Source organism: Chrysemys picta, chromosome 3 (genome assembly GCF_011386835.1).
Source record: "Chrysemys picta bellii isolate R12L10 chromosome 3, ASM1138683v2, whole genome shotgun sequence".
Taxonomy (NCBI): domain Eukaryota; kingdom Metazoa; phylum Chordata; order Testudines; family Emydidae; genus Chrysemys; species Chrysemys picta.
This window is the reverse complement of record NC_088793.1, coordinates 44,766,354-44,794,042: the sequence shown is the minus strand read 5'-3', so window position 1 is coordinate 44,794,042 and position 27,689 is coordinate 44,766,354. Positions and strand designations below refer to the sequence as shown.

At 41.2% G+C, this 27,689-nt stretch overlaps 2 protein-coding genes across 5 annotated transcripts in view; one reads left to right on the top strand and one right to left on the bottom strand.

Annotated features, from left to right (window-relative positions):
- The window catches only part of CSMD1 (CUB and Sushi multiple domains 1), a 1,932,406-nt gene that overhangs the window by 1,156,244 nt on the left and 748,473 nt on the right, over positions 1-27,689 (top strand). The gene's annotated exons all lie outside the window — the stretch shown is intronic.
- On the bottom strand, positions 9,523-11,855 carry LOC135982218 (general transcription factor II-I repeat domain-containing protein 2A-like). Its single transcript, XM_065587779.1, has one exon. It carries the CDS (start codon positions 11,642-11,644, stop codon positions 9,836-9,838), a length of 1,809 nt encoding a protein of 602 aa, XP_065443851.1. The 5' UTR covers positions 11,645-11,855; the 3' UTR covers positions 9,523-9,835.

The following is a 27,689-nucleotide window of genomic DNA, read 5'->3' as shown; positions in this document are numbered from 1 at the left end:
GCTATTGCCAGTCACCATCTAGCCCCAATTCACAGGGGCAGACCGCAGTTTGTAAACCACTCATCATCGTCAAGGGGTTAGGACCAGCTGCCTCTGCCTATTCCCAGGCTGCACCTCTGTAGCCCCAGTACCTTCATAAGCCTTCAACAAGGCCTGCGGCCTGGGGTTTTACCAGGCTGGAGCTCCCCAGCTCCCTTTGCCCTTCCCAGCACTGCTCCACCTCAGGTACCTTGCTCCTAGGCAGCTAGCCCTTCCCACACCAGGGCTAGAGTGAGACTCCTACAGCCTTTGGCACTCAGCCCTCTTAAAGGGGCCAGCTGTGTCCTGATTGGGGTGTGGCCCCAGCTGTGGCTGCTTCCCCCAATCAGCCTAGGTTTTCTCCACCACAGCCCTCTCCAGGGCTGCTTTTAAGCCCTTCAGGGCTGGAGCAGAGTGACCACCCCGCTACAGCTTACCATATAAGTATCTGACAAGAGACAGATAGATATAGACAGACAGGGAGTACAAGTGAACAATGAGACAATCTTTTTTAGCATGATACACTGGCCTCGTCAAGCCAGTACCCTACCTGTTATGAAGGTAATATAGGCATTACAGTGAAGCAGAATTTTAAAGAGGGATTTGGAGAAGGATAGTGAGGTGGCTTTGCGAGTGTTTACAGGGAGCACTTCTCAAGTATATGGGGAAGCATGGGAGAAAGCATGAAGATTTTTTTTTTTTTTTTTTGAAAATTTAACAAGGGAGAAGTGGCAACTGGCATCAGGTGTGCATCGAAAACTCAATGAATTAGAGACGATAGACAGAGAGTGGGGGTTGACTGTGAAGGGCCTTGAAACTGAACAAAAACAGCTTATGTTTGGTGAGATAGAGAAAGGGAAACCAGTGGAGAGATTCAAAGTAAGAGATTACTTTGTCAAAATGATGGGCTAGGAAAATGATGTTTGCAGTGGTATTCTCAATGGATATGAGCAGGACAAAGTTGCATTTGTCAAGGCCTGAGAGAAGGGTGATACAGTAATGGAGACATGAGATGATGAAAACCTGGATGAGAGCTTTAGATGTGTGGATGGATAACAAAGGCCATATCTTAGAGATGTTTTGCAGAAAGAATCTTCAAGATATCCAAATAGATATATAGGTATATAGACAACTTGTATGTGAGGACCAAAAGAGATGTCAGTGTCGAAGGTGAAACCCAGCTTGTGAGCCTGGATGATAGAGACAACGGTGGTGTTGTCCTCAGTGATCGAGAAAGCAAGTAGCAGAGAGGGCTTCGGGAGGGAAGACATTAGGAGCTCTGTTTTTGCCATGTTTAGCTTGAGTTGATGGCTAGACATCCATGAGGAGATGTCAGAGAGACTGGCTGAGATTTTAGTTTGGGCAGAAGGAGACAGGTCTGGAACAGAAGTAGATTTGTGTGTGTAGAAGTAGATTTGTGAATCATTAGCATAGGTATGGTAGTTTAATTTGTGTTTGCAGGTGAGAGTATTCAGAGATGGAGTAGAGAAGGATAGGGGGACTAAGGGTTCCCCTACAGAGAAGGGAACCAAGGGGACCACCATACAGAGAAGAGGCCTAGGAAGAATTCCACATATCTAAAAGTTTCCAATTGATACCAGGTCCTCAACATGGAAACTCTGGAAGATATCTCTCCAGACCCAGCCGGTCCAAGGGAATGGAGAGATGTATAAGGAGCTGTGGATGGCAGCTCGACCCAACCAGTAAGTAAATCAAGCTTGCCCACAAAGAGTTCTCCAGCCATCCAAGGAAGACAGGAAATCCTTATAGGGGAACCAATACTCAGAAGAACTGAAAGAACATTCTGCGAGGGATAGGCAATCAACAGGACAGTGCATTGTCTTCCCAGAACCAAGACATGAGATATCACTGTAAGAATAGATAGACTTCTGAAGTGGATGGGCATGGATCCATTAGTGGTGATTCATATAGGCACTAAAGATACTGCATCACGGGATATATCACAGATGACTTCAGGGAACTCGGAAATGTGCTGAAGCTATCTTCCCTGAGATCCTTCCTATCTCACAAGTGGAGGAAGGTAGAAGTGAACAGCTGGCTAGGCAAGAAGTGGAGGGATTGGGTTTTGTGGAACATTGATCTACCTTCTGTGGGAATAAGGGGCTGTATACTTTGGATGGCTTCTACCTCAGTAGAAGGGAAATCAATCTCCTTGGGGACAGGCTGGATAGAGTAGTCAGGTGGAGGTTGAACAAATAATAAAAGGGGAGAGTAAAAAGAGGGAAGATATGAGCATTCAGTACGAAATCAGGATGTTGAGAATAAATTAATCAAGGAGCCATAGGACATGAAGAGAAGAAATGCTTTAATTGCCTATACACCAATGCCAGGACTCCCAGATCCTGACTCCGTCTCTTACCTTTGCCTCTGATGCCTGGTGGGATAGTAGTTGGAGAGGCAAGTGGGATCAACATTGGGCTTTTTAAGATGAGAGAGATTAGATCATGCTTATATTGCAAAGGGAAAGAGCCAAAGAAGAGTAAAAGGTTAAAGAAAAGAGTAAGGGAGGGGCTGAGAGTGGACAGAAAGATGGGATGTGGGTCACTGGGTGAAGTTGAGGGCTTAGCGGAGAGAGTTGATGAGAAACTTCTGTGTTCACAGTTGTCTGTGCTATACCCTAGCCATCAAACAGTCTCTCGGCAGAAACACCTTCAGTGTGCCTAGCCCCAAGGGTACACACTTTTCCACAAGGACAGGCCTTGCAGTGGCATGCAAAGGCAGTGACCCAGACTGAGCCTTCAAGCTCCAGTATGCCCCATGTGGTTCTAAACTGAGAGTCCAGCTGAGGTCAGACTCCTGAGAGAGGCTTTACTTTTGCAGGGAGCAGAGTATTTACGGTGAGGCAGGGCAGCCTTTTCAGAACACAGTAGTTTATTAGTCACCTAGAATACAGCATGGGAAATTCCTTAGGTTAGCACGATAAAGCTCAGCTCAAGTCAGAGTCCATGTTGGTAGAAGTAATGGCACGAAGATGCTATGCTCTTCTCAAAACTTCATTGGCCCCTTCTGTCTCACGGCTGTCTGCTGTTTTGAAGCACCTGAATCCCTTTAAATATGTGGCTATATGTCCATTTGTATTATTTTCTGTCCCCAGTTGTTTGCAACAGCTTCCAATTTAGAATTGTCCGCAAACTTTCATTAATGTTTTCAGGTGCTCTTCCACTCTAACTTACAAAGTAATTAAATAAAAAAATAGAATTCAAACTAATTTCTATAGCAACGTCCCCCCTAACTTAATGCATCACCATCTATTATTACCCTTTATTATGATTCTTTAGTCAGTTTTTGATCCAAATGACAGTGCTCATATTAATAATAAAAGAAAAAATAATAATATAATTCAGAGCACTTATCTCAGACAGTTTGAATTAATCTTTCAATTAAATTTTCAGAAAACAGTATATCAAGTGCTTTACTCAATGCAGACATACTCTTCATCTACTAATTTTTCACATTTATCTTCTAAGAGTTGTCATTTAGTAGCCAACACTGATAATTACGCGATAGAACCTTAGATATTAGAGACTGAAAAGATTTATTAGCTCACTTTGCCTATCTCCCTGCCATTTTAAGATAATACAGTATATTACTCCTGAATCCATTATCCTTCAGGTGTTTACAAATTTTTTTTCCTCCGAATATTTTTTAGCATTGTCATTACTAGTGATTAAAACTAGATTTACTAGATGGTAAGTAGCAGTTTTGCCTTTTTTTCTTGTTTTACACATTGGTCTTACTTCCCCCCCCAGTTCCTGTGTGTACTCTTGGCTACGGAATCTGACATGCCTTAAGCTGCATCAGCCTGATGAATCATCTATGGCTTGGGGAAGATTTTGATTGACTTCAGTGGAAACCGTTGAGTGCTCAGCACTATTACAAAATCAGAGTCCTTATTTAGGTGCCTATATATATTTATTTAATCATTGTTGGAAAACCTTGGTCTAGATTTGCCCCATTTTTCATTGTCTCTGCACTGCCAAAAAGAAAATTTTAGTTTAAAAAAATTGTGGCAATTTAGTCACAGTTGGATATGATTTTATTTCTCTGCCATCCAAATGTAAAAAAAAAATATTATGCAAAGTTCCATGGTACACTTTTGAATTTCACTGAGAATTTAGTTGGGTTTTGTCACATGGTGTTTCTTCTGATTCCCTTATTATCTGAATCTACCTCATGTGCTTGAGAGGGGGTAGCAGAACCCATTTGGAATCATTTTTTCTGTGGACAAGTGTACTGTTTCTGGGCCAGATTTTTTTTAAGTTTCTGTTGCTGTTCCATTATTTTAAGATTCTAATCCAAGTGTCTTAGCATATTTATGGTGGCCAGCACTCCCTTTGTTATTTGCCCTTTTGATCGCCTCAGTAATACACCCTGGAAGCTGTTGCTTTTTTCCCCAATATTTGATTTTTAAAGAGATCTTATTTATTAGTAGTACTTTATAGTGGTTTGTAACCCTTGAGAAATTGCGTTATCTTTTGTTCTATAATGGCATCAGAGAGATTTCTCTCAAAATGCAGCGTCAGAAGCAGAAGTGGCCTTGCAGTTACAAAAAAAAGAAAAGAAAAGAAAAGAAAAGACATTTCTCCAAAAGAGCTACAATTATCATGAACACAGGGGCCAGGCGACCCCATGCGGCACAGCATAGCATCCTTCTAGCCAAGAAAGAGCTCACCCCCTAGAGAGCTGCAGCACAAAAATCTAGGTCTAATTTCTCAAACTTTATTGTGAGGAAGAGCAAGGCACTTGGCAGACAACTAGGTTGAGTGCAGGGTTGGGCAGGTTGTTTTAAATCTGGAGAAGAGGATTCTGCTAAAGTGTCAGTTAATCTGTAATTATCATAGATGAACATGCTACTGTGGGACCCATGATTGATGGTAATGAGGAGGAGGTGTTGTGGTATACTGATATGGGTTGGCAACACACTACATGGTTCAGTTGCCAGGAGGATACAACTGATGAAGAGGAACTCTCCTTCTCCCAAGTGCACTGTGTCAAGACAAGTATCACTGTTGGTCAGATGAAATGCATCAGCATCATTAGTACTTAACTGATGCTGATATAGAAGTAGCTATTCATTCTTTGACTTCTGCTCACTGTCCTAACTCTGATTGTTTTCTGAGAATCAATATCAGTTAGTGAGAGTGCAGGTATTATATGCTCTGATTTACAAATAGTTTTGGTTGATCCCAAACTGCATGTTCCCAGCCTACTTTGAAGGAATTTTCCCCTTTTGTGGAATCCAGAACAGACCTCTTCCCTGAAATCTAGAACAGCCCTGAGTATATGACAAATAAATAAGCATAGCCTGTATTGCAAAATAGAGTACTTGGAATTCCTTCTGAATCACAAATTATCTGAATTTTGTCTACCATCATTGTGTTGACTTTCTGTGTTCAGGGACATCGGTATATCTAGATAAAGTGGTGGGAGAGGCAAACCCTTTTACCAAGGAAATGGAAGCTAAACCAGATTCTTTCCAGGATCTTTGAGCTCTTGTGCACACCTTAGATTTTATTTGCACTGTGCAAAACGAGGTGACTTGAGGTATTGGCTTTGACAGTGAGAGAAGTCTCCTTGGAAGGTGGATGTCTCCCCTTTTTGTGGTCAGCTGGAATCCTATATGTATTTTGGCATCTATCATGATTAGTAAGGGTCTCCAGAAAAATCAGGTTGGCCCAAGAAAACATGAACCTAATACAGGGGAGGGAAAACTACGACCCGTGGGCCAGATCCAGCTCCTCAGGGCTTTCATTGCCAACCCCATGGTGCAGCGGGGCTAAGGCAGGCTCCCTGCCTGCCCTGGCCCCGCGCCGCTCCCAGAAGTGGCCAGCACCACGTCCTTGCGGCTCCTGGAGGAGGAGGGGTGCAGAGGGTTCTGTGTGCTGCCTTGCCTGCGGGCACCGCCCCCCTCCCCCCCCCCCCGCAGCTCCCATTGGCCAATGGGAGCTCTGGGGGTGGTACCCCCAGGCAAGGGCAGCACGCAGCAGAGCCACCTGCCCCGCCCCATCTCCAGGAGCCACTGCCGAACATGCTGGCCACTTCCGGGAGTGGTGTAGGGCCAGGGCAGGCAGGGAGCCTGCCTTAGCCCCACTGCGCACTGCTGCCACCCCGGAGCTGCTCCAGGTAAGCAGTGCCAGGCTGGAGCCCACACCCCGAACCCTCCTGCACCCCATACCCCAGTCCCCTGCACTGAGCCCCCTAACTCCCTGCCTTGAGCCACCTTCTGCACCCGCACCTCTCCTGCACCCCAATCTGCTGTCCTGAGCCCCCTCCCACACTCTGCACCCCCTCCTGCACCCCAACTCCCTGCTCCAGCCCTACATTCATGGCCCTGCATACAATTTCCCCACCCAGATGTGGCCCTCAGGCCAAAACGTTTGCCCACCCCTGATCTAATAGCATCCTGCACTGAAGCCAATATTCCTCCAGCCATCTCAGTCTTCCCATAGCCCAGGAACTCCTGACCTAAGTCCTAGTCAGGCATTTGAACTTGAGCTGCTTATCCCTTTCTATCTGGAGCCTGAAAGAATGAGATTTTTGGAGTTACCTAGTCAAAGGACTAGCTGCTAACATCCAGGTGAGACACTTTTTCAGTCAGTAAAAAAGCAACGAAGAGTCCAGTGGCACCTTATAGACTAACAAATGTATTGGAGCATAAGCTTTCGTGGGTGATTACCCATTTCATCAGACACAGGTCAGGTATGCTCTCTTGGGCATCAGTTTGAACAAAGCCTTGGTCAGGGCTGTCTTTAATTTCCTTTTATCTGGTTTTCACAGAGGATCAGCCGATTTTCAGCTACTTACATGTTCAGGTAGACTCAACTCAATGAGATCCAAAAAGCTTCTAATGTGGAAGCAAAAATTGGTTTCCACATCCATATTTCTAGATTTTCTGATCAAGAGAGTCAGCCTTCCATCCCCTATACATATCTGAAAAATTAAACTGGCCTGGCAAACTTTGTCCTAAATTCCATTGAGTGTCAGATGGAACTACTTATTTTGTTTTTTTATAATTAATTAACTTTGCTGCTGGAAATTAAACTGTGGAATAAGTGAAATTTGAACCATTTCAATTTTTTTTTCCTGCAGGCAAATGTAGTCCTGAGAACAGTCCTAGAAATCTTACCAGATAGTGTTTCACATCAATTAGGAGAATTTCTTTTACCCTTACTACATTGAGCTATTTTAGCAATCCCTTGTGAAGCCACTTTGATCTCTTCTGCTTCTCTGCATTCTTCTTTTTTCAGTGGAATTGCAGTCTAAAGTGATATAATTAGGTTGTCTTTTACAGTGCTTCCATACTCTGCATAGACAACAATATGATAGTTCAGGGTTATGTACTTATCATTTCTCTGAAGAGAGCCAGCGGTAGATGATTCAAAAGCACCATCTTTGTGTACATTCTAAAAGGCAATACTAGGAACTTCAGCATCTTTAGAAGTAGTTCTTCCATGTATCCCACTTGAAGCTCAGCAGCTTTTTCCCTAATGGAAGCTGCCAATTTGTGTCTGAATGCCATCTGAATCTTGTTCAGCATAAAGATTTTTGATGTAAGTCAATATGGCATAAAATAGCAGAATCCATCATACATATCCTTGAAACTGCAGTCATACACCATTGGCCAAACTATATCCATCTATATTTATAAAGGTGAATAATTTAATATCTGCTAGCTCTAATCTTAATTGTGCCACCCTTGTTCTTGCTGATGAACATTTACTCATAGGTGTAACCCCACTGATTTTGTATAAGAGTTGCACAATCTGGCACTCAGAATTTGGGACTTCCCTTTGTGTTTGTACTTCACCTAGCAAATTGTGGCAATATCCAAAACAAATGGCATTTAATATTTTTAGCTGCTGTCCTGTAATCTGTTCTGTACTGGTGGATACTAGCACCTACATGGAGTAGCTTCCAGCGTCAGGGGTTCATTAGTTATCCACTGTGTGCAGATGCTAACATTGGACCATGAACAGATGCTGGTTTAGCTGCATTTCTTGATCTTCAAAGAGCATTACTTTTCCAGTTAAATAATTAAACTTTCTTCTGTGGCTTTTTCATTATATCAGTTAGTTTAGCTGTTAAGTGGCAGTGGATGAATGTCCCTTTCTTTACTGAGTCAGCAAGAAAGCCCACCAGGCTTAAACTGTTCATTTAACATGTAGGCATAATAAGGGGGCAGGAGTTGTGGAAACCTCCACAAATTTCCTCTTAACTATACATTGAAATGAATAGAATTTACCAAAAAGTGCTTATTTTGAAAGTCTGGTGTACTCAAAGCTTGGGTTTTTTTTGTTTTTTTTTTCCTAGGGATGCTATTTTGTTTATTTTTGAGGGGAGGATTAAAAGTACAATTTCTTCAAATTATTTGGAGCCGATTTTCATGTAATTATTTATTATTAATATAGGAATATATTGGAAGTATACTTGTTTGAATGATCTTTTTTTATAAATACATTTTCCCCTTTACAGTGAAGTGAAAAATAGTGGCCTCATGGAAATAAATAAATTACAATATAGACATTTTTCCTTTTACTTTGCTATTTGTAAATCACTTACTTTGTAAATGCTAATAAATCCTATAATTTAGTAATGTTTTCCCAAGAATAATGAAAAGATCATTGCAGTGATAAAGAATTACCACGGCACAGGCTGTCCCAGCCAATCTCAATATCCTCCACCACACCCCTCAACTCCCTGTTCACTGGGGCCTCTTGGAAGGGGTGGGTGAGTATAAATTGGTGGTGCCAGATCTGTGGCTCCAGCATAATCATAAGGGATACCCTAGGGTTTTACTGGTGCAAAGTGTCTGCAGCATAGTAAATTCCCAGATTTATTTTTATTTTCCCTAAGGAGAAAAGTAAAAGATTGTGATTGTGCCATCAACTGAAGACTGGCTAAGATAGAGGAAACAGCTGTTGAATCAAGGTTTGCAAACCTCTTGGAAAGCCTAACCCAATTTCTGGTGAACCAGGCCAATTTATGGTTTCATAAATGGATAATTGTATTAAATTTGCATCAGTGAGCCTGGTTATTTTTGTTGTTTTTGTTGGAACCCAAAACTGAAAGTGAAACTTGGGGAATATAAACATGATTTAACCAAAACAAACAAAATCTAGAAAGATTATCAACAAATCCTCGGCGAATGTCTCTGGTCAAACAAATGGAAAAAGTAGTACAAAATATCTGAGATCAAATGAGGATGAGCACACAAAATAACTTTGTATATAAATAACTTTCATAGACTCTTCTTTATGTATACGGTACTATGTGGTAGTTAAATACCGTACATGTATGTTGAAAGTTGTAGAAAATATTGTATGATGTATTTTACAAATAATATGTGAATATGTAACACTGCTCTACAGCCAAAATGCTTCTGAAATAAATGTTGTCAAACTTTACTAATCCTGGGTCACTGAGAACGAAAATGATGCTTAAAATTGTTGATTGGCTCTAGTTTTCAAGATATGCTATTGCAGGGGTGTCAAACTCAATTGCACAGGGGGCCAAAACTCAAAACTCGCGGGCCGAACAGTATAACCATTTATTTAACAGACTAAATATTTATGTTTTTTAACCATTAATATGAACCAAAATACAGGATATCATTCCAAAATAAATACATTTCAACTTAAAATATTTTGCTCTTCATAAAAAAATATCCTGTCAATACAATACATTCAAAATCTGTACATGCTGGAATATTAAAAAATCTGAAAATATAAATAAAAAATTGAATTTAAAGCAAAAGTATAATCATAACAAATCATAACATTCCATTTTCTTGTCCTATTTAGTCAGAGCCTGATACTTGGAGTCTTTTCTTTGCAACAAGTTCGTTTATGTTTGGGGTTAGGTTCTGTGTTGTGAAGATTCTCAGGATCGATTGCAGGTGTTCATCAGTGAGGCGACTCCTGTGTGATGTTTTGTTAATTTTCATCACAGAGAACAGCTGCTCGCACAGATATGTGCTGCCAAACATGGACAGGATTCGAGCCGCATGTTGGCGGAGCTGTGGCATCGCTTCAGGAATGAAGCGAGTGAACTGTGCTGGCCCCGCAGTGTCGTACTTTGCCTTCAGTGTCCCGTTACATTGCAGTTCTATCAGCTCCATCTGCATTTCTACAGGTGCGGTTTCCACATCGACTGCAAATGGGTTGCGAAGCAGCTCGAAGTTACTTTTCTGTGCCTCAAAGTCACTGAAGCGCCGTGCGAACTCAGTGCGCAGCGCGCTGAGTTTTTCAGCAAAGGTGGCATTTGGGAAAACTGTGGCACTTTCTTGGTTCCGTATTACTTGGCAACAGGGAAAGTGAGACAAGTTGCATTGGTGCATTTGTGTCTCCCATAAGCGCAGCTTCACTTGAAATGCCTTCACTGCATCATGCATATCGGTTATTATGTGCTCCCGTCCCTGGAGTTGAAGGTTTAAAGCGCTAAGATGCGACGTTATGTCAGCCAGGAACGCCAACTCACATTTCCACTTTTCATCCCGCAGAACTGTGCAGTCTTTCCCCTTACTGTCCATGAACTGGCAGATTTCCTCTCGCAGCTCAAAGTGTCTTTTGAGAACTTTTCCCCGACTTAGCCACCGGACCTCCGTATGATATGGCATATCGCCAAACTCGCTATCTATTTCCCGCAGAAAAGACTGGAATTGGCGGTGATTTAAACCGTGGGCTCTGATAAAGTTGACGGTTTGTGTTACAGTGTTCATCACATGATCCATTTTTAGGACTTTAGCACTCAGCGATTCCTGGTGTATGATGCAGTGATACACTGTCAACTCACCGGCACAGTTCTCCTCCCGCATCTTTGAGCGCATCCTTCCCACCAGTCCATTTTTTTCACCACACATAGCAGGTGCGCCATCTGTTGTAAGTCCAACGAGTTTTTCCCACGGCAGTTTCATGTCGGTTACACTTTGAAATACATTTCCAAAGATGTCTTCTCCTTTCGTTGTCCCGTGCATCGATTTAATGTCCAGTATTTCCTCTGTTACGCACAAATTGGAATCCACACCACGGATAAATATCGCCAGCTGTGCAGTGTCAGTCGCGTCAGTAGTTTCATCCACGGCAAGGGAGTATGCAACAAAATCTTTTGCTCTTTCAGTCAACTGTGTTTTCAAATCAGTCGCCATCTCACAAACCCGATTAGCAACAGTGTTTCTGCTGAGGCTTACATTTGCAAACGCTCGCGTTTTATCTGGACAAAGGACGTCGCACACTTTCATCATACAATTCTTTACGAATTCCCCCTCGGTAAACGGCCGTCCTGATTTGGCGATCTCTTCGGCCACAATGAAACTTGCTTTCACAGCAGCTTCACTTTGTGATTTTGCTTTGGTGAAAAACGTCTGCTGGGATGTCAAATTCTTCTTCAACTCCTCTACCTTTTGTAGCTTCTGTCCTGCGCTCAGGTTTTTGAATTTGTTCTCATGTTTCGTCTCGTAGTGCCGTCTTAGGTTATACTCCTTCATTACAGCGATATTACTCCCGCAAAGGAGACACACTGGTTTACCTGCAATTTCAGTAAACATATACTCATTCTCCCACCGGCTTTGAAAGCCTCGGTTTTCAGAATCAATTTTTCTCTTGGCCATTGTTGGGGTCTAGCTTTGATTTGATATTAGCGTTGTATACATCAACAGACCGCGAACTTGAACCGCGGCTTGCCGTTGGCGGCAATTGCACTGCATCATGGGATTTGTAGTGTGTGTTATTGGGGCGTCATATCACAGGGCCATTAAAAACAGATATATAAAACGATTTTGCGGGCCGGATATAATTGTATGGCGGGCCGGATGTGGCCCGCGGGCCTTGAGTTTGACACATGTGTGCTATTGGGTCAGTATATACGACCCTTGACTTGGGAATGGTGGAGGATAAGTGAGTTATAAAGGGAAGGGATCTCAATTTAAACCAGAAATGACAAAAATACGTCTTTGACTGGATCTATGAATAAATCTATGACTGGGTTTGGACAGTACTTGCTTTTTAGGCAAAACAATGAATGATGCAATCTGAAGCTGGTAGTGCGTCATACATGATATGAATTGCATCATGTTATTCCTAGAAGTCATGGATGATGCAATCATAACGAAGCTTACATCACTCTGCTGAACAAATTGCCCTATATCAGCTCTAGAAATCATACAGTGTCGTGCTCTCTTATTTGTCAGTGTTTGATTTTGCAAAGGGACACATTTCTGTTTAGCCAAAGTGAGCAGAGATGCCTCGTACTTGTGTGAACAGTGCAGATAACTTCTGCTATGTTTGTGGTGAAGTGACTTTTGCATCACAAAAGCGCAGTATAACCACTATGGTTAAGAAAGCCTATCACCTTTATTTTGGCTGCAAAATTGGAGATCAGGACAAGAGGTGGGCCCCACACATATGCTGCAACGCTTGTGCAACAAATCTTCGCCAGTGGTTGAACAGGAAAAGGAAATCTATGCCTTTTGCAGTGCCAATGATTTGGAGAGAGCCAACAGATCATACCAGCAATTGTTACTTCTGCATGGTGCATCCAGTTGGGAAAGGTGTGTCAAAGAAGAAAAAGTGGACTCTGTATTATCCAAACATTCCATCAGCTATACTCCCAGTACCCCACGGAGAAGGACTGCCGGTTCCTGATGCACCAGAATCATTCTCACTTGAGTCAGACGAGGAAGAGGATAAAACTTCTGGTCCTGAAACATCAATGTCACAGGACCCACATTTTCTCCCATCCTCCTCCTCTGAACCACACCTCATAACACAAGGTGAACTGAATGACCTTGTCAGGGATTTGGAACTACCCAAGAGTAAGGCAGAGCTGTTGGGCTCCAGACTACAGCAGTGGAATCTCCTGGCAGGTGATGTTAGGGTTTCCATGTTCCGTGACCGTCAAAAGGATCTTGTCCCATTCTTCTTCATGGAAGGTGATCTTGTAGCCTGCAACAACATCGATGGTGTGATGGTAGCCCTCAACATCGTTCACGATCCAGATGAGTGGAGACTGTTCATTGATTCATCGAAGACAAGTCTTAAAGCTGTTTTACTGCACAATGGCAATGTTTTGCCATCAATTCCAGTTGGTCATGCAGTCCATATGAAGGAAACCTATGACAACATGAAACAACTTTTGAGGTGCATAAACTATGACCAACACCAGTGGCAGCTCTGTGGCGATTTGAAGGTTGTTGCTCTCTTGCTTGGTCTGCAGACTGGATACACAAAGTACTGCTGTTTTCTCTGCGAATGGGATAGTCGTGCAAGAGATTCCCACTACATCAAGAAAGATTGGCCACTCCGACAGTCATTGGAGCCTGGGAGGAAAAGTGTTCAGCATCCACCACTTGTTGAATCAAGGAAGATTTTGTTACCAGCCTTACACATCAAGCCGGGTCTGATGAAAAACTTTGTCAAGGCCATTGACAAAACACAAGCAGCTTTCAAGTACCTCCGTGGAAAATTTCCAAGGTTAAGTGAAGCTAAGATAAAGGAAGGTGTCTTTGTTGGTCCTCAGATTTGTGAACTTCTTCGAGATGATGCATTTGACCATGCACTGTGTGGCAAGGAAAAGATGGCACGGAAAAACTTCTAGTTAGTGGCAATAAATTTTCTCGGAAATAACAAGGCAGACAACTACAGATTGTTGGTGGAAAACCTCCTCAAGGCATACAAAAGTCTTGGTTGCAACATGTCACTAAAGATACGTTTTTTGCACTCTCATCTAGATTTTTTTCCACCGAACTGTGGAGCAGTGAGCGACGAGCACGGCGAGCGATTTCACCAGGATATTGCAACAATGGAGAAATGCTATCAGGGCAAATGGAGCCCATCAGTGCTTGCAGACTATAGTTGGATAGTGACAAAGAGATGCTCCATTTAATGAATACAAGAGACAAGCCAAGAAGCGCCGAGTAGACACTGAATAGGACTAAACTATGTACATAATAGTTTTTTGCCTTTTGTTTCATAATAAATTTTATTTATATAACCCTTTTGCTGATTTTTAAAGTGTTACATGACCAGGACTGGTGAAATATTATCATGTAAAGCAACCATAAATACATTAAAAGACCTAGGTTTACAATTTATGATTAAAACTCTACTATCAACACAATATACATAGACATAAAATGTAAAAACTTAAATATCTTAAACAGTAGCCAATCGGTTGTTTTAATTGTCATATTTGAATTCAGCACATCAAAATACATAATAAATAGGACATTTTATCTCTGAAGCAGACGACTTCTCAAAAATTGTAGACCAGTGTAATTAGATTTTATTGTAATGGCTACAAACCATGGGCAAAGTTAGCATGGCTTAATTTTGGAATTTCCTGATTTTGAGTGCTTTATCTTCCAACCTTAACATTTATTTGACATGGCTTTTTTATGGAATACTATATTTTGTAGTTGAATTGTGCTAATATGAAATGTAAGCTTAGGAATACAATTTTGATTACTGGTTGGAGTAAACAAAAATAGTACTGGATTTTAGCAAAACAGGATAAATTGTATTTAGAAAATCCTAAAGGAGATTTAATCTTTACTTTTGTTTTAATTACTTTTCCTCTTAATGAGTATTCTACATAATCAAATACAATAGTCCTAGCAGGTGATATTATCTGAGGAATTGAGAATCTCCCTCGAATTTGGAAATACACAGTGCTAGCAGTCCTCTGTAGGTGCTGTCAGCACTCTGCACTTTAATATAATTTCAAATAAAATTTCAAATAAAAATGAATTGCTCCATAGGATGCAAAAGTAAAAAAAAACCTCAAAGTAAGAAACATTTCTTAATATATGAATATATTTCACAGGAAACTGCAGTTCTTCCTGAGGAATTATATTTGAGGCACTTAATGGTGATAACTTTTGTCTGATATTGAAAGTTCTTTTTTATCATTGAGTCATTCAACAGCGCCCAGCAATGCAGCAGAAGAATTTTAATTGCAAATACATTGAGTATTTCTGAGAGCACTGGCAGCATTAAGCTTTCTCTAGTTTTCAGAGATTGTCACAAAGATTTTACAAAGTAGATATTTCAATGAAGGGTGCAGTCAGAAACATCTGCCTAGACTTCCCTCTTTCAAACTAATATAAAAGATTTAGATGTACTATTGTTGCTATGAAATGTACTATAGTGCTCAAACCAACTAAATTTAATTAAAACAGACAGGGAAAGAATAAAGCTTTTGAGGCTGAAGGTTACTTTTGGAAATGTATTGACCTGCCTGGATCCTATCCCTTTAAATGTGTCTTCTTTTAAGAATTAATTGCAGCTAAGAACTGGTCAGCTAATACTTCCAGGACTGCTTGCATGCACAAAACCTGATTCTCTACTGTCTTGCACATCGTATAGTCATTTACACCTGGGTAAAGTATGTGTAAAATTCTACCAAATCACAGTAGTGGTGTTTAATACCCACTTTGCAGTCAGCATGAACACTTGTAAAAGTATATATAGTCTGTGATATATATGTATATTACAGACTACCAAGCAATGGAATCAGGCCATCTGATTTAACTTGGTTCAACAGTGGGTAGAGAAATTTTCAGGATAGAACAACCCTTTGAAACAAGAATGTCGAGAATAAAAATACCCCTGCATCTCAAACCTTATTTGTAACTACCGTAGGAAACTCTCACATTGTAACCAGCTTCCATAATATGACTGTGTGTGTGTGTGTGCATGCTTTCATATGTGGGGTGAGAGAGAGGATATTTTCCATTTTTATTCAAATATCAAGTAATTCACAGAAGAATAAGCAACTTTTCACTGCTTCTATTTTGAAGACATGCTGCTCCTATGAAGTACTTGAATAAAAATGGAAAATATCCATTACCCCATCTGGCCAATAAAGGAGGAGGTACACGTTTAAGGGAAGTAAAATGGGAAGTGTTGAAAACATATTGAAATTGAAGGTGAAACCATTGTCTGACCCCTTCTCACTCACTTTTCAAAACCCAACAAAACCAGGAAAAAAAGTTGCATTTAGTAAATGTTTTGTGTCTTTTTAAAAGTCACACTAGAAAGGTTCAACTGTTAGGAGCATGTAAGTATTTCCATTAGGCTCATTTTGACTAAACACAAGAATTCTGCTTTCATTTATATTGCTTTAAGTACAAAATAAATCCCTTGAAGTTCAAACAAAAGTTGCTCTGGATTCACCGGGGAAAAAAGAGTAGTGTTAGGGCTATTTTCTGTAATCGGTAATGATTCAGACTGATTAATAGATTTTAGGGCCAGACAGTACCATTGAAATCACCTAGTCTAACCATGATCAAGTCAGCTCTTATCCTTCTTTCCAATAATCTACAGTAAATAGATTGAGCGTCTTAAGTCTTACACTATAATGTATGTTTTCCAGCCTTTAAATAATTCTTCTGGCTTTTCTCTGAGCCTTCTCCTATTCTTCATCATCCTTTTTGAAATGTGCTCCTCAGAACTGGATGCAGTATTCTAGCACTGTCTCAACCAATGCAATATACAGAGGAAATATATTAGCAAAGAATTCCCATTTGAAGTTTAGTTTTAATATATGAATACCATTACATGAGCTTAGTGCATCTAGTATGATCAGCTATTCACATGCCCCAAATTAGAACCCATGGGCAAAATTCTGTTCTTAAATACATATGTTTGGCTCCTATGGAGTTGCATATTCAGACATATGAGGGAACTATTTTGCCTTTTTGCCTGATACTGAAAAAATATAAAACAGGACTCTGCTCCTGCAACTGTTGAATATTGGGGCTCCATTGACATAAGTGGAGTTGTATGCAGAAGCAAGGATCCACCATCATACAGTGAATCTGAGTGATTTAATATATTTATTTGTGAAAGATTTCTCAAAGGTAAAAGTTTAAACTAAAATGGTGTTACAGTTTCAAGAGACAAAGAGGTGAGGTAATATCTTTTATTGGAACAACATCTGTTTCTGTTACAGTTTCAAGTCATTTTTGTCTAATCCTACTAACCATACTCAAATTGAGTGTCCCATTACTCAGCAACCTATTATGAGTCTGCTCGTGATGCTCAACATCAAGAAGGAAAATAGAATCTTGCCCTTTATTTCCAAAAGGCAAACTCTTGAGAGGTTGTAGGTGCTGGCTGTACATTTTGTGGGCATGAAAGGGTGTTTTCTTCATGGGTTAGGATACTGAGTGCCAAGAAATGTTATCTCAAAACTACAATTATAAGGCCACAATCCCAGGTTTCCTCTGGGTGCTTTGTGCTGCTTCAGTGATTCAAAGCAGCTGTAAACCTAATTTAACAGGCTGGTTAAACTGGGTTTACAGCTGCTTTGCATCACTGGAGCAGCACAAAGTAGCCAGAAAATAGTCATGAATCTGGCCCATAGTCCTGAGAAACAAAAAACAGATAAAGTGAATTATGAATAATTGTTTCCCATTATATGAATTCAGGGATGTGACACCACTCTTTGTCACACAGAGGAGGCAGAGTAAGCCTTTAGCAATGTGTGCTCACAATATAACAACATAACAAAAGAACATACGAATGGCCATACTGGATCTGACCAATGGTTCATCTAGCCCAATATCCTGTCTTCTGTCAGTGGACAGTGCCAGATGCTTCAGAGGGAGTGAACAGAATATGGCAATTATCAACTGATCCATCCCCTGTCGTCCCGTCCCAGCTTCTGGCAGTCAGACATTTGCATGGAGTTGCATCCCTGACCATCTTGGCTAATTGCCATTGATGGACCTATCCTCCATGATCTTATCTAATTCTTTTTTGACCAGTTATTCTTTTGGCCCTCACAACATTCCTAGGCAATGAGTTCCACAGGCTGACTGTGTGTTGTGTGACAAACACACTTTTGTTTGTTTTAAAACTGCTGCTTATTAATTTCATTAGGTGACTGTAGCAAGGGGCGCTGCCGGGTCCTCTGTGTTTCCCCTGCTGTGCTGACAAAGCCACTTGGAGACCCTGGGGTTCAGTAATCACGGGTGTCATTGAGCCCTGGTCTACACTACGAGCTGAGGTCGAATGTAGCAGCGTTATATCGATTTAACCCTGCACCCGTCCACATGACGAAGCCATTTTTGTCGACTTAAAGGGCTCTTAAAATCGATTTCTGTACTCCTCCCCGATGAGGGGATTAGCGCTGAAATCGACCGTGCTGGGTCGAATTTGGTGTAGTGTGAACACAATTCGACGGTATTGGTCTCCGGGAGCTATCCCAGAGTGCTCCATTGTGACCGCTCTGGACAGGACTCTCAACTCAGATGCACTGGCCAGGTAGACAGGAAAAGCCCCGCAAACTTTTGAATTTCATTTCCTGTTTGGCCAGCATAGCGAGCTGATCAGCACAGGTGACCATGCAGAGCTTATCAGCACAGGTGATCATGGAGTCCCAGAATCCATCATGGACCGAACGGGAGATACTGCATCTGATCGCTGTATGGGGAGACGAATCCTTGCTATCCGATTTCCATTCCAAAAGACGAAATGCCAGAATATTTGAAAAATTCTCCAAGGGCATGAAGAACAGAGGTTATAACAGGGACCCACAGCAGTGCTGCATGAAGCCTACCAAAGAACCAGAGAGGCAAACGGCTGCTCCGGGTCAGAGCCCCAGACATGCCGCTTCTATGATGAGCTGCATGCCATTATAGGGGGTGCCCTTACAACTACGCCAGCAAGCTTTTAAACATCCAAAGACACATTCTACCACCATTCTGCACTTGCTCAGCCTATAGTTGAACTGCTCCTTACTACTGTCCAAGCTTCATGAGCCATGGGAGCAAGGGGTAGGTGCGACCATGCAGTGCTACCGACTGGGAGAGCAGCCTGAGGCAGAAGCTTCCAGCTGGCATGATATTCCAGGAAGGACTGAATCTCCATTAGACGAAACTTTAAAGAAGAGAATGACCTGGAGTCATTCCCATTTTTGTCCAGGCGCCCCCGACCGACCTCACTGAGGCCTCCACGAGCAACCATGTCTACCCAGGTGCTCCCAACCAACCTAACCGAGGTTGGCCAGGAGCACTCACGGGACGACGACGATAGCTAGCAGTCGTAGTGCACCGTCTGCCATCCGCAAGGCAAGGGGATGCTGCTGTGTAGCACTGCAGTACCGCATCTGCCAGCAGCACCCAGGAGATGTACGGTGACAATGAGCTGAGCGGGCTCCATGCTTGCCGTGGTATGTCGTCTGCATGGGTAACCCAGGAAAAAAGGCCAGAAATGATTTTTTGCTGTTGCTTTCACAGAGGAAGGGTGGAAGGGAGGGGGGCTTGATGACATGTACCCAGAACCACCCACGACAATGTTTTTGCCCCATCAGGCATTGGGAGCTCAACTCAGAATTCCAATGAGCAGCGGAGACTGCGGGAACTGTGGGATAGCTACCACAGTGCAACACTCCGAAAGTCGACGCTAGCCTTGGTACTCTGGACGCACACCTCCGACTTAATGCATGTAGTGGGGACACACACAATCGACTGTATCAAATCGATTTCTAAAAAAACCGACTTCTATTAAATCAACCTAATTATGTAGTGTAGACATACCCTGAGTTACAGGTTTTGCTCCCACCACCTTTTCACCATACACAACTTGGGTTCTAGTGTCTGCATCCTGGAGGGAAGAGCTATCTCTCTGCTTCCACGCTCTCGCTCCCCCTCCCTGGCTTCCTTCCTTCCAGCTTTTGATATAGCCCTAGGCTAATTGGGCAGGCAGCTGTCTCCCATTCACCAATTAGGTGCAGGTTTTCTCTAGGCAGCTCCAATTTACTTCCTTTAATGGGAGCTAGCGTGACAGAGGGCTGAGTCAGCAGTTCTGGCCTAGCACCCTGTCACAGTGACCCATAGTTCTTGTGTAATCTGAAAGGGTAAATAACACTTCCCTATTCGCTTTCTCCACACCATTCATGATTTTCCTGTCTATCATATTGACCCTTAGTCATCTTTTTTCAAAGCTGAAGAGTTCCAGTCTTTTTAATCTCAACTCGTATTGAAAATTTTCCATACCACTAATCATTTTTATTGCTTTTTCTGTCCCTTTTCCAATTCTATATGGGACAACCAGAAATACACACAGTATTCAAGGCATGGGTGTACCATGGATTTATATAGTGAGATTATGATATGATGATTTCCTGTCTTACTATCTGTCTCTTTCCTAATGGTTCTTAACATTCTGTTAGCTTTTTTGACTGCCACTGCACATTGAGCAGATGTTTTCAGCAAACTATCCATGATGAGTCCAATATGTCTTTCTTGAGTGGTAACAGCTAATGTAGACCCCATGATTTTGTATGTATAGTTGGGATTATGCTTTCCAGAGTGTATTACTTGGATTGATCAACATTGAATTTCATCTGCCATTTTGTTGCCCGGTCACCCAATTTTGTGAGATCCCTTTTTAACTCTTTGCAATCAATGTTGTACTTAACTATCTCGAGTAATTTTGTATCATAACTCAAAGTTACTAATAAGTAATTAATTCTGCAAAAGAAATATTAAAAACAAAGCAGGAAATTCAAGAGTGTGTCTCTAGTGGAGACATTACATCTCTTTTAAGAAAGAGGCCTGCTTACTGTGGGGATGCTGTTTCCTAAGCAAGATGAAACCGATATTTATTATTCCCATAGTTAATAGATGGATCCTGTCTAATTATTATGGATAATACAAATAGTTTATAGAAGGTGAAGGGAAGTGTGTTGAAAGGTTGGTGAATCTGGTTTGGTTTATCATAGTAAAGTGAGAGAATTTATGAGTGGCAGTACCCCAAGGAGAAGGGATTGTTCTCAGCTTAAGGCCGTGGCGGGGAGAGGAGGAGACATTAATGTATGTACAGTAGAACCTCAGAGTCATGAACTGACCAGTCAACCACACACCTAATTTGGAAGCAGAAGTACGCAATCAGGTAGCAGTAGAGACACCACACCCCTGCAAAAAAAAAAAAAAGAGCAAATACAGTACGGTACTGTGTTAAACATAAACTACTAAAAAAAGGAAACGTTTAAGAAAAAGATTTGACAAGGTAAGGAAACTGTTTCTGTGCTTGTTTCGTTTAAATTAAGATGGTTAAAAATAGCTTTTTTCTTCTGCATAGTAAAGTTTAAAATATGTCAATGTCCAGTTGTAAACTTTTGCAAGAACAATCATAGTGTTTTGTTCAGAGTTATAAATGTTTCACAGATACAAACAACTCAATTCCAAGGTTTTCATAACTCTGAGGTTCTACTGTAATACAGCCAGTAAAACCAGATCCCCAGGAGGGATATTATTGAACAGACAGAGGTCTTTCTGAGTTTATTGACAACACCACAAGAAACTAAAGTGTGGGGCCATATTCAGGGCTGCCCTGTGGCTGCGATGAGGTGGCTAGAAGGACCACACGTATTGACAGGGGCAGATTAATTTATTGCACTCCCAACTTTTTCTGCTTTATTTTCATAAGTGTTGACAGAGCTTATATATGGAGTTTTGGTATTTTGTGAGTTTTCTTCATTTGCGGGTTTGTCTTTCCATATTCAAAAACTGAATCTGGATGCATCTTACTTCTATAATAGAAATTCCTGAATATAAGATCATAGTCTTTTAATTATTGCTAGAGTACTGCAAAAGTACTTGTTTTTAGAGAATAAGTGATTCATATAAATTGGAGATAGAAAATGACTTTGTTTTTTGGTTCAACCACACGTTAATACAGAATTATTCCCTGTATTGCAGGGGTGGTCAACCTGAGCCTGAGAAGGAGCCAGAAATTACCAATGTACATTGCCAAAAAGCCACAGTAATATGTCAGCAGCCCCCATCAGCTCCCTCCCCCCAGCTCACAGTGCCTCCCGCCCTCTGGCAGCCCCACCAGTCAGCGCCTCCAGCCTGCCACAATCAGCTGTTTTGCATATGCAGGAGGCTCTGTGGGGGAGGAGCGAGGCATAGCAGGCTCGGGGGCAGGGGCCTTGGGGGAAGGGGTGGAGTGGGGGCAGGGCCTGGGGCAGAGCAGGGGGTTGAGCAGTGAGCACCCCCCGGCACATTGGAAAGTTAGCATCTGTAGCTCCAGCCCCAGAGTCAGCACCTATGCAAAGAGCTGCATATTAACCTCTGAAGAGCCCCATGCAGCTCCGGAGCCACACATTGGCCACCCCTGCTGTGTTGCATTTTCTGGTGCTTTGTTTAGTTTACTTTAACTAAGTAATTTTGATTGCCCCATGTAACTGGAATTGTTGCTTAAAACAGATACTCAGATAATATCTTAACATCTCAGCCCAACTTTTAAACCACAAACTTACTTTTAGAGTGCTTTGAGACAACCAGATACATTAAAATTAAGAAGCTTATAGTTTTTATTAAACACCACACCATCTCTTTGCTTTATATTATCAGTTTATGTCTCCTCTCCATGATTTACATCAGTGGTAGGCAACCTATGACATGCGTACCGCAGGTGGCACACGAGCTGATTTTCAGCGGCACTCACACTGCCTGGGTCCTGGCCACTGGTCCAGGGGGCTCTGCATTTTAATTTAATTTTCAGTGAAGCTTCTTAAACATTTTAAAACCTTATTTACTTTACATATAACAATAGTTTAGTTATATATTATAGACTTAGAGAAAGAGACCTTCTAAAAACATTAAAATGTATTACTGGCACGTGAAACCTTAAATTAGACTGAAAAAATGAAGACTCGGCACGCCACTTCTGAAAGGTTGCCGACCCCTGATTTACATTGTCCAGCAACTATTTTGGATTTAACGGGAGAAACTGCTAATTAACCTTACGTCTTGAGAACACATCATTATTCAATTAAAATCAGTTTTAATGATATAATACCCTAATCTTTGGCATGGTGCTTACACACAAGTGTTAGTATATAGGCTTGTTTGTCAGCCTGAGCTAGAATTTTGGGTTTGACTTTTTGATACTCTTATATTTTATACTAATATGTGTGAACAAAGGACAAAGACATTTGTTTTGCAGTGTGTTGCTTCTGCCTGGCCAGATGGGTTTGTTAATATAATGGGAACAGATAAAAACAGTTAAAAGTGTTACAGGGTATGGTGGGAGTGTAATATATGAGCATACACTGAAAGGCTTCCTGGGTCCTTTCTCAAGCCAAGGTCAAGCACACAGTTAGGAGGGGCAAGAGGTGGAAGGGGAGGCATAAGAAACACTAAAAACCAAAAAAAGTCTGGCCTTGGTCAGAATACAACCTCATTCCGTACCCCTCCCATGGGATATAAAACAGGCAGGACGAAGACCCCAGACTCACGACCTCCCAAAACAGAACATGACCATAATTTGTAAGGGGTGTGACTAGGGGCGTGCATGGCAAGTATATTTGGGCCTGCTAAGAAAGAGGGAATGGGAATGGGGACATAGGCAAGGGTCTGAGGCATCAGAGCTAGGAAGGGGTACATGGGTAAATGCTCTGTGGCATCAGATCTGGGAATGAAACACTGAAAAACAGACTCTGCCAGTGTGTAAAACTATGGATATGCTTGCTTGGAACTAACCCCAATAAACATCGCATTGCCTGCACTTCGAACTTCTGGTCTTCTGCTTTCTGTGTGTGTCACAAGAACCAGGGGAGGGGGTGAAGGGAAAGCCCTCTAGCAACAATATTTTATCTCAATCTGAAATTTGAGGTTTAGTGGCAGCATCTCCTTGCAAAGTAAGGTTGGTCTGAAGGATTCTTTGTGTGTCATTATTTTCTTTGCTTGTAACAGTTCATTTAAAGGTATCATTATTGTCAACATCACAATTTTACCTTTCCATATCTGAGCCTAGAATCAAAGTGGATATTAAAAACCTTTCAGGATGCTGGCCTAGTGAAGAAGGGAAAGGTAACTGCATTGCCAACAGCAGATACACCTTTACATGAACTGTTACAAGCAAATAAAATATGGAAATAGACTAAAGAGTGTGATTATGCATTTAAGGAAGCAAAGAAACTGTTGACATCAGCCAAAGTTGTTGCGCACTTTGATGCTTTGCTACCATTGCAATTGGTTTGTGATGCTTCACCTTATGGAGTGGTGCAGTTCTTTCCCACATTTTTCATCGTGGCCTAGAGAAACCAATTGCCTTTGCATCATGAATCATAGAATCGGAAGGGACCTTGAGAGGTCATCAGTCCTGCCATGATTGCAGGGCACTGGACTAAAGTATTATCTAGACCATTCCTGATAAGTCTAACCTGCTCTTAAAAATCTCCAATGATGGAGATTACACAACCTCCCTACGCAATTTATTTATGTGCTTAACCACCCTGACAGTTAGGAAGTTTTTCCTAATGTCCAACCTAAACCTGCAATTTAAGCCCATTGCTTCTTGTTCTATCCTCAGAGGTTAAGAAGAACAATTCCTCCTCCTCCTTGTAACAACCCTTTATGTACTTGAAAACTGTGATCATGTCCCCTCTCAGTCTTCTCTTTTCCAGACTAAACAAACCCAGTTTTTTCAATCTTCCCTCATAGGTTATGTTTTCTAGATCTTTAATCATTTGTGTTGCTCTTCTCTGACTTTCTCCACATATTTCCTGAATGCTCACTACCCCGACAAAAAATAGAGCAAGAAGCTTTCAGCATTATATTTGGAATTCAGAAATTCCATACATATCTGTATAGTAGACATTTTACCTTGCTGATGGATCATTGCCCATTAATTTCAGCTATTGGACAGAAATATGGAATTCCATCTTTAGCTGCTGTTCTTATTCAATGAAGGACATTGCTACTTTCAACTGATTCCTATACTATTCAATTTAATACAGCGAGTCAGCACTTCAGTGCTTATGGGCTGTCATGTCTGCCCTGCCCAAGCTTCCATCATCCCAAAGAAACTTTGGACAAAGAGTTCTCAGTTTGATGGATAGCTTACCCATCACTAGCACAGACATCAACAAGGAAATATCTAATGATGATGTGCTTTATCTTGTGAAGGGAATGGTTCTACAGTTGACAGTACTAAATCATAAGAATCACTACACAATTTGTCACATCAGTGTAAATTATCTGTGAATCATGGTTGCATCTTATGAGGAATCTGAGTGATCATTCTGAAATGACTTCCATCTCAGATTTTGGAAGCTGTCTATGATGGTCATTTTGGCACTGTAGAGATGAAAGCCATAGCCCGGTACAATATCTCATGGTCAGGTATCGAAAAGATACTAAGAGAAAGGTGAAGTGCTATATTATATGGCAGCAATTTCAGCATATCTGCACCCTTGATCATGGCCTCAGACTCTTTGTACATATATTCATGTGGACTTTGCTGGACCATAAGAAGGTTATATGTTTTTGGTCATAGTTGATGCCCAGAATGGCAGAATGGCCAGAAGTTTTCAGAACAACTTTTACTACAGCTACCATGACTATTGGACATCTTCATACCTTGTTTAGCCAAGTTGGTTTAATGTTATAGTTGGTGAGTGACAATGCACCTCAATTCTGTTCTGAAGAATTTCAGAAGTTCCTGGCTTCAACAGGGATTCAGCACATACGTTCTGCTCCACACCATCCTGATACAAATGGATTGTACAAAGCATTCTGCTAAACACATAAGCATGCCTTTAAAGCTAACAAGTCTATTCCGAGTCATCTTCAGAAACTGGACAATTTCTTGCTTGTCTACAGAAACACAGCACATGCTACTACCCCAGGAGTTACCTGCAACTCTCTTCTTGAAGTGATCTTTGCATACCTCTTGGGACCTGCTATGTCCTGATATTGCCTCACATGTAGCCAAATCCCAAGCTACTTAACTTGATTGAGGATGTGAAACTCATCATCATTCTTTTCAAGTAGGAGACTAGTTTGGAGTCGCGATTATAATCTTGGAGGGAAATGGGTACCTGGACAACTGTTAAATGCCAGTGACCTGTTTCATTCATGATAAAACAATCCAAAGGTATTTTATGAAATGACATATGGATCAGTTGTAGTTTCAACAAGTACCAGAGCTTGGGTATGTTCCAGTTGGACTTTCTATTCCTCCAATCAAATCTTCAGTTATAACTCCTAATTTTGATGAATGGTTGGGAGAAACTTTGGTATCAGATCCAGTTGATTCCATACCACTGATTATTCCTGACTGTTCCTTTCCTTTTGAAAGTAGAAATCAATGATTTATATATAATGTATGTGGGTATGTATGTAAAAAAATGAAAGAAACCTCTGGGGTAAGGAAAAAATAAAGGGAGGGTTGTCTTTCTAAGCCAATCCTGTAGCTGACAGAAGATATCAGTTGCTTCAAACCATTTTTGTTTCTTCTCAAATGCGGGGGCTGTGGACTGGGCTCTTACATGGGCCTCATTAACAGCTTTCAGTGGGGCCCTGTAGTGAGTAGCTGGTGTCCATAAGGAGGCAGAGAAGAGTAGGAAACAGGAATAAGAAGCTGTGGCAGAGAGTGAGAATAATTCCTGCAGGGAAGAATTTGGGACTAGGGGAGTTTTGAGGCAATTCCCCAAGGAAAAAGGGTTGTGCTCAGCTTAATGCTGTGTGGGAGAGGAGGAAGATTTTTTTCAACGTAATACAGCCAAATGTAAAACCAAACCCCAAGAGGGATATTTATTAAACAGACAGAGGTCTTTCTGAGTTTATTGACATATCAACACAGGAAACTAAGGCAAGGGGCCACTTTCAGGGCTGCCCTGTGACTGCTATGAGGTGCCTGGGATGATGTCAAGAGGAGCAGATTAATATATTGCACTCCCAAATCTTTTTTTCTGCTTTATTTTCATATGTGTTCACTGAACTTTTGTATGGAGTTTTGGTATTTTGTGAGTTTTCTTAATTTTGAGGTTTGGCTTTTCATATTAAAAAACTGAATCTGGATGCATCTTACTTATATTCAGGAATTTCTATTATTGAAGATCATAGTCTTTTAAATATTGCTAGGGTGCTCAGGGTGCTTCAAAATTACTTGGTTTTGGAGAATAAGTGATTCATATAAATCTTCTGATTCAACCCGATGTTCATACAGAATTGTTCCCTGTATTACATTTTCTGGTGCTTTGTTTAGCTTAGTTTAAAAGTCCCAAATAGGTTGTTCATACCTGAAAGCTGATATTTTACCCTATTTACCTTTCTTGTAATACAAGAAGAGGGGCACCTTTGTTGAAATTTAAAACTTATAAAAAGAAAATCCATTTTTATCTATTGTATAATTGATCTGTACAACTAGTTATCACGAATTATCAGAAAGAAAGAGCACAGTAGAATTCAAAATAAGATTAGACATTTACGTGGCTAATGACAACATCCAAATGACTTTAGATATATATACTTATGACCCCCATGTTCCAAGACATAAGCCAACCACTCACTGATGGGTGCTCAGAAGAAATTTCCCCTAGGCGCATGTTATTTCATATTAATTTACTATGGGGTTTCTTGCAACCTGGTCATAGTATAGCCCTGGAACCTTAAATTTTCCCCTTTTCTGCAGCATAGGGGTGGTCAATGTTTTATTCTTGAACTTAATAGAGGCCTACGTTACAGATAACCCTTTGTTCCCTATGATTTTCTGTAATGTTACAGCTGATTAGGAGAAATGTCAGGTGGGGTTGCTCATTGTTCAATACTAACACTAATATTGTTTAATATATTCATTAACAACATGAAAGGTTAATTGAGCATCGATCTGTGTGGTTGGCACAAAACTGAAGTA

Excerpts from the sequence above, each read along its gene's own strand:
- LOC135982218 (XM_065587779.1), bottom strand. The coding sequence starts at position 11,644 with ATGGCCAAGAGAAAAATTGATTCTGAAAACCGAGGCTTTCAAAGCCGG.